Source organism: Calidris pugnax, unplaced genomic scaffold (genome assembly GCF_001431845.1).
Source record: "Calidris pugnax isolate Ruff unplaced genomic scaffold, ASM143184v1 scaffold179, whole genome shotgun sequence".
Taxonomy (NCBI): Eukaryota; Metazoa; Chordata; class Aves; order Charadriiformes; family Scolopacidae; genus Calidris; species Calidris pugnax.
Window position 1 is genome coordinate 191,552 of NW_015090948.1, and position 5,991 is coordinate 197,542.

General features: G+C 51.9%; 1 protein-coding gene and 1 long non-coding RNA gene across 2 annotated transcripts in view; one reads left to right on the plus strand and one right to left on the minus strand.

Moving 5' to 3' along the window:
• LOC106893763 overlaps positions 1 to 3,253 on the minus strand; it is a 6,090-nt gene extending 2,837 nt beyond the window's left edge. Inside the window, exon 1 of the long non-coding RNA XR_001413162.1 lies at positions 3,187 to 3,253. This is a non-coding gene — a long non-coding RNA (uncharacterized LOC106893763). The remainder of the gene's footprint in view (positions 1 to 3,186) is intronic.
• A 429-nt stretch (positions 3,254 to 3,682) lies between these two features.
• The window catches only part of MREG (melanoregulin), a 34,953-nt gene continuing 32,644 nt past the window's right edge, over positions 3,683 to 5,991 (plus strand). The window contains exons 1-2 of the mRNA XM_014951947.1: positions 3,683 to 3,738; positions 4,500 to 4,659. Coding sequence (XP_014807433.1) covers positions 3,683 to 3,738; positions 4,500 to 4,659 — 216 coding nt within the window. The remainder of the gene's footprint in view (positions 3,739 to 4,499; positions 4,660 to 5,991) is intronic.

Sequence of the window (5,991 nt, forward strand, 5' to 3'; positions counted from 1 at the left end):
CTTTGCGCAGGAGGAGGGATGCTCCCACCGCAGATGGGTGGCTGGGTCCACAGCCAGGCGTGAGCCCCTCTTCACCCCCACAAAGCCGGCATCCTCTGGACCCCAAAGCCCTTTCCCTGGACCCCAAAGCCCTTTCCCCGGAGGTTGGCCACCCCGGCAGGTCAAGCTGAGCCCCCGATTTCCCCTAAAACAGTTTGCAGTGGTTTTACGGCTTTCCTTGGGGAGTTGGCCATCCCCTGCGGGAGGGATGAGGGTCCAAAGGGGTTGTGCCCCCGGACGAGGGTCCAAAGGGGTTGTTTCCCCAGATGAGACTCCAAAGGGGTTGTTTCCCTGGATGAGACTCCAAAGGGGTTGTTTCAGACGAGGGTCCAAAGGGATTGTTTCAGACAAGGGTCCAAAGGGGTTGTTTCCCCAGACGAGGGTCCAAAGGGGTTGTCTCCCCCGATGAAGCTCCAAAGGGGTTGTTTCCCTGGATGAGACTCCAAAGGGATTGTTTCCCCGGACAAGGCTGCAAAAGGATTGTTTCAAACGAGGGTCCAAAGGGGTTGTTTCCCCAGACGAGGCTCCAAAGGGATTGTTTCCCTGGATGAGACTCTAAAGGGGTTGTTTCCCCAGAGGAGGCTCCAAAGGGATTGTTTCCCAGCTGTGAGAAGCTGCTTTTGGTTCCTTTTCCACCTGGCTTGCCTGGCCATAGGGACTGGCTTCATTCGGACACCGGGATGCACACTCGACCTCTTCACCCCACGGGGGGGTTTCCAACTTGAGTTTTAAGGAGCCAACCCATAGTGACGTCTCTTTGGTGTTTCCCGTGTGCTCCTCCCCATAGGAACCCTCCAGCTTTTGGTTTCCACCAGGGGGGAAAAAAAGGGGGTCCCCACGTCGCCCCGCTGTGGGGCGACTCTTGTGCTGTGCAGAGCTCTGTTCCCAGCCTGGGGATGGTGGAAAGGACACGCCGTGGCGCTGCTGGAGGTGGCTTTCTGTGAAAGGAGCATCTCCTAGAGAGAGCAATTTTTCTGTCCTGCCACCAGCCACATCTGCCTGGCACGTGGAGCCGGGTGGGGGTGGGATTTGGGCACAAAAAGGTGAATTCCCTGAGTGGTGGAGAAAGAGCTGTGAGCCCTGCAAGCGGGTTTTGAACGTTGCAAAACATCTGTGTGGGGTGTGCAGCACCTCTGCCTCCTTCCCCCCAGAGCCCACGGTGGGTGTCTCAGCCCTGGGATGAAGAAGGGACCATGCCCTCCCAGTGTCACTGGTGGGACAGGGTCATTTCAAGAAGGAGGGTGGGTGGGATGTTCCCAGCATGGCCTACATGAGGTATTGGGTAAGAGCAGAGCCGGCAACAGGACTCGAAATGTCCTGATTTTTGTGCTGTTGAAGCAGTTCCCTCAATAATAACCAGATAATCCTTGAGCGTGGGGCCTCCAGCTCAGGAAATTAGCATTAACCTAACGAGAGCACGCGTGAGGAGAGGCTCCTTCCAGCTGGGGTGGCTGTCCCTCGCCGGGCACCTTTCTTTAGTAACACGCCTTGCGCTGACGATCCAATTAATACTGCCTGTAAATGCATTGGAAAGGCACCCTGCTCTTGCACAAGAGCTCCGGGCGTAATTAAGCTAACAGCCTAATCGCTGGCTTTGTCCCTCTTTGGGAGGCTTTGGGGTTTTATTTCAAAGTGGGGGATCTTGCAAGAGCGCGCTTGCTGTATTTTTATTTTCCTCACGGCGTTGTTTAAAGTGAATAACTGGCTTGAGGTTTCAGATCTTGTAGTTTTTGGGGAGCTGGTATTGCGACCGAAACGTTGACTTGATGACTTTTCACCTTATTTTCCCCAAGCAGAGGGGATTTTGTGGCCTCAAAAATCTTGACGCGTCAAAGAACGAAGCAGTGAGGAGGAGGTAATATATGTATAATTAGGTGCATATATTACCTGGGTGTATACAAAGCTGGCTGTAACCCGTGACGAGGGCGGTGAGAGCAGGCAGTGCTGTGGGAGAGGTGGGGAGGGAGCACAGATTTAGGCACAACACTAAGTGCAGGGCTGGGAAAAGAAACCCCAAATTTTGGGAGCCCAGATAAATCCCTGAGCGTGAGACGGTCTGAGTCCCTTCAGGTCCCGCGGAGACTCCTGTAAGCTGCAAAGCAGGCTGCTGTTCATGTGCTCCTTTCTTTTTTTTTCCTTCTTTTTCTCTTTTTTTCCCTCCCTCTCTGGGGACGCTGGCTGTTGGCAGAGCTCTCCGTGCTCACATGGATTTGCTGACTCCTGGGAAGCGCCCGCGTCCCTCGCAGGCTGCTGGGTGCTCCCTGCCGTGGTTTGGAAACAGGGATGAACTGGGAAGTGCCTTCCAAGCTGTGAGGGAGAGGCTCCTAAAAGCTAAGGCGTGTTAGTGTTATTGCCAAATACTGCTTTCTAAAGTTAAGTCAGATGTTAAGGGTACCCTAAGTCACCCAGAGGGAAGAAGGCTGTGGAAGGTGGGATGGGACTGAACTCATGCCAATAGCATGGATGGCTCCTCCGTGATTCTCTTCCAGGCTGGGATCCCATCTGCTTTAAATGGGATTTTAAAAAGTGTTTAAAAAGTGGTTTGAGTGAATCCGTGCTGAATGCAGCGTAGGAATGGCTGAGTTATGCCATCCACACCCTCCACCTTACGTTTGTTTGCTTGCCTTTAATGAAAGATTGTAAGAGATTATCTTTCCCCTCATTACCTGTTGCTCAGGTTTTTGGTTTGTTGAAATTCTAATGAGCCTTCCTGCAGGAATGGTGATGTGAATGATTTTTTTTTCTATTTTATCTATGTGCTGGAGCTCCTCTTGGCATCTTTTTTTATGGCTTGGCATCACGGCTAACGTGCCTGCAGTGTCATCTGAGGTTTTGCTGGATGGGTTTCTTTGCAAAGGACCGGGGTTTTGGGTAGCAAATAGAATAAACAGTGGGTTGTTCTAACACGAAGTGAGCTGGGATTGCTCACTTGATTGAGACAATTGGGTAATAAAATGAAAATATTTCTCCATTTGTGTCGTTCTGCTCAAGCGTCTGGGCATTTTGATTAGAAACATTATGGAAATAACTCTGCTAAGAGTTCTCCTGGCAAAATTAAGTAACCCTACCAAAAAAAATACACAGCCCAGTAGCAACATAAAGTCATAAAACACAGAACTGCCATCAGTGCAAAAAGAAGCTCCTTACCTCAGTGGGGACAGCCTTCCCAGAAGATGATGCTCTGCTTCGCTGACCGCTAAGCAAATAAAGGCTGGTGTTCACAAGCAGGCTGAGGACATTTCCGTCCCAGAAATAAAGATGGGGCTACACATCCTTTCTGTGTCCTGGCACGGGTCCTTGCGTGGCTCAGTGCATCGCTGTGTCTCTCAGGAGGGAGCTGCCAGGGTGGGTTTTCCCCTCCCTACGGGGATCATCTGCTTGATTGGGTAGGGTTCAGGCTGCTGGGGAGAAAAGAGAAACATGGTTGTGGAGGTGGGACCTCTGGAGAGGGTCCAGTCCAACCCCTGCTCGAGCAGGGTCATCTCAAGCAGGTTGCCCTGGACCATGTCTCTTGAGTGTCTCCAAGGAAGGAGACTCCACAACCTCTCTGGGCAACCTGGGCCAGTGTTCACCCACCCTCGCAACAGGACATTTTTTTCTTATGATTAAAGTGAATTTCCTATATTTCAACATTTGGCCTGTCATGGGGCACCATGGGGCTCTGCCTCCTTCACTCCCTCCCATCAGGTACATCCACAGGTGGGTGAGATCCCCCTGAGCCATCTCTTCCCCAGGTTAACCAGCCCCAGCTCCCTCAGCAGAGGTGGGGTGTGTTTTGTCCAAAATAAAACCATGCCCAACGGCACCGCTCCTGAGGAGAAGATGGGTAGAAGCTGCTTCTTTGGCCAAGAGGCAAGGGAGAGGCTTTGCACGTGGCTGTCCCCTTGCTCGCTGCTCAAGGCATCTTCCTCTGAACACAAAGTCCCCCTGGGGACAGATGGTGCCTCCTGGGATCTTGGCACAGCTGCAGGTTTAGCTGGGCAGAAAGAAAACACACTCTGGAGCCACTGGGATTTCTGAGTCTTAGTTAATTAGAACTGTTCCCACATTAAGCTCAGAGAGGCTGAGGGGGGGTGGCTCGTGGTGGGAAGGTGTGATGGGGAGCGAGGCAGGGGAGCAATGGGGAGATGCCACCTTTCCTCCTCGCAGATGGATGCCCACGGTTCCTCCGTCCTAGCTGCTCAAATAATATCTGGTGTCTTCATCAAATTCGTGTTTCTGATGTCTTTCATGGCAGCACTGCCTAGTTTGAACTGTGGCTTGTGTGGTCAGGATGTTAACTAAGGTAAAAAAGTCTGTCTTCTCGTTCCTCGCTCCTCCTCTTCTTTCCCTCCCCAAGGTGGGACGTGGGGCTGCGAGAGGAGATGCCACAGCAATGGACACTTTGCCCTGGGAAGGTAAAAGGAGGCGGCGTGATGCTGCAGTAGCTCATGGTGCCTCCACTCTCCCCTTCTCTGCAGCAACAACAACCCCTACGCCTCCTTCGGAGCCACGCTGGCACGGGACGAGGAGCAGAACCTGTGGAGCACCCCGCATGACGTGACCCACACGGAGGCAGATGACGACCGGGTGCTGTACAACATGATCGTGGTCAGGAACCAGCTGGACAAGGACTCAGAGGTGAGGCCGTGCCGTTCCTTGCCCTCAGCTTCACTGTGGACCAAGGCTTGGTGGTTTTATCCCATGCTTTGGCAGTACCTTTATTTAAGCTGCTAAAAAGACCCTGAAGTCCCCCAGCGTTGCTCACGTAGGCATCAAGTCCTTCCACCTGCTCCGTCGCCCTCCAGATTTAATCCTATTTGTGGTATGGATGCATCTGGAGCCATCTCATTCCTGAAAGGTTGGGGATGTCTCTACAGCCATCTCTTCCCTGGAAAACTCAGGGATGTCTCTGGTGGCTGAGCCAGGAGAGCCATCCTGAGATGGGACGCATGATGTCCCGCAAGGACCTCTACCAGCACCACCAAATGCATGCTGGTAGCACTGGGACCCCCAGCTCAATTTCCTAGCTTTGTAGACTGCTTTTTTTTTTTTTTTTTTCCCCAAATTTCCCTGATTTGGCCTTTCCATGCTCAGACTGGCACCAGCCCTGCCTGCAGTGCCTTTTGCCCGGCAGTGGCAGCACCGGGAGCTGAGCTGCCGCTCCAGCGACGCGTCAAGTTAAATACTCCTCTAATGGGTCGTACGGCAATTATCGAGAAGCAGGGAGCTGGCACAGCTCTTGGCATAGAAGGGAAAAAAAAAAAAAAACATTGCTGTTACATAAAGGCTGTTCTGCAGCCCTGCTTTCCTTTGCTAAAGCACTTCTGCGCAGAGGAGATTTCAGCGCCCTGATTAGGAGCAGGCTGTAGCAAACAGTGACATATTTTCCCCCTTCTGATTGCTTTTAAGACTTCAAAATGTTTGCAGGAAAGCCTGGAGGCTTCACATTTGATTTCGACATGATCCCGTTTCATCCAAGAGACTGCAAGGCTGTAGCTCTTCCTCCTGCAACAGTCCCCTTAAACCACAAGCCAGCTCAGCTCTCAGAAGCCTTAAACTCCAGGGGTGCAGCTGAGATCAAAATTAACGATTTTTAGAACTTAAAATGAGACAATGCAATCACAGAATCACAGAATCTTCTAGGTTGGAAGGGACCTTAAAGATCATCTTGTCCAACCATCAACCTAACTGACAAAAATAGACACCCACACAACAAACAAGGAACATCATCACTAAACCATACCTCCCAGCACTACATCAACCCGTCTTTTGAACACCTCCAGGGATGGGGCCTCAACCACCTCCCTGGGCAGCCCATTCCAATGCCTGAGAACCCTTTCAGTGAAAAAATTTTTCCTAATATCCAGCCTGAACCTCCCCTGGCGCAACTTGAGGCCATTTCCTCTTGTCCTGTCGCCTGTGACTTGAGAGAAGAGACCGACCCCCACCTCTCTACACCCTCCTTTCAGG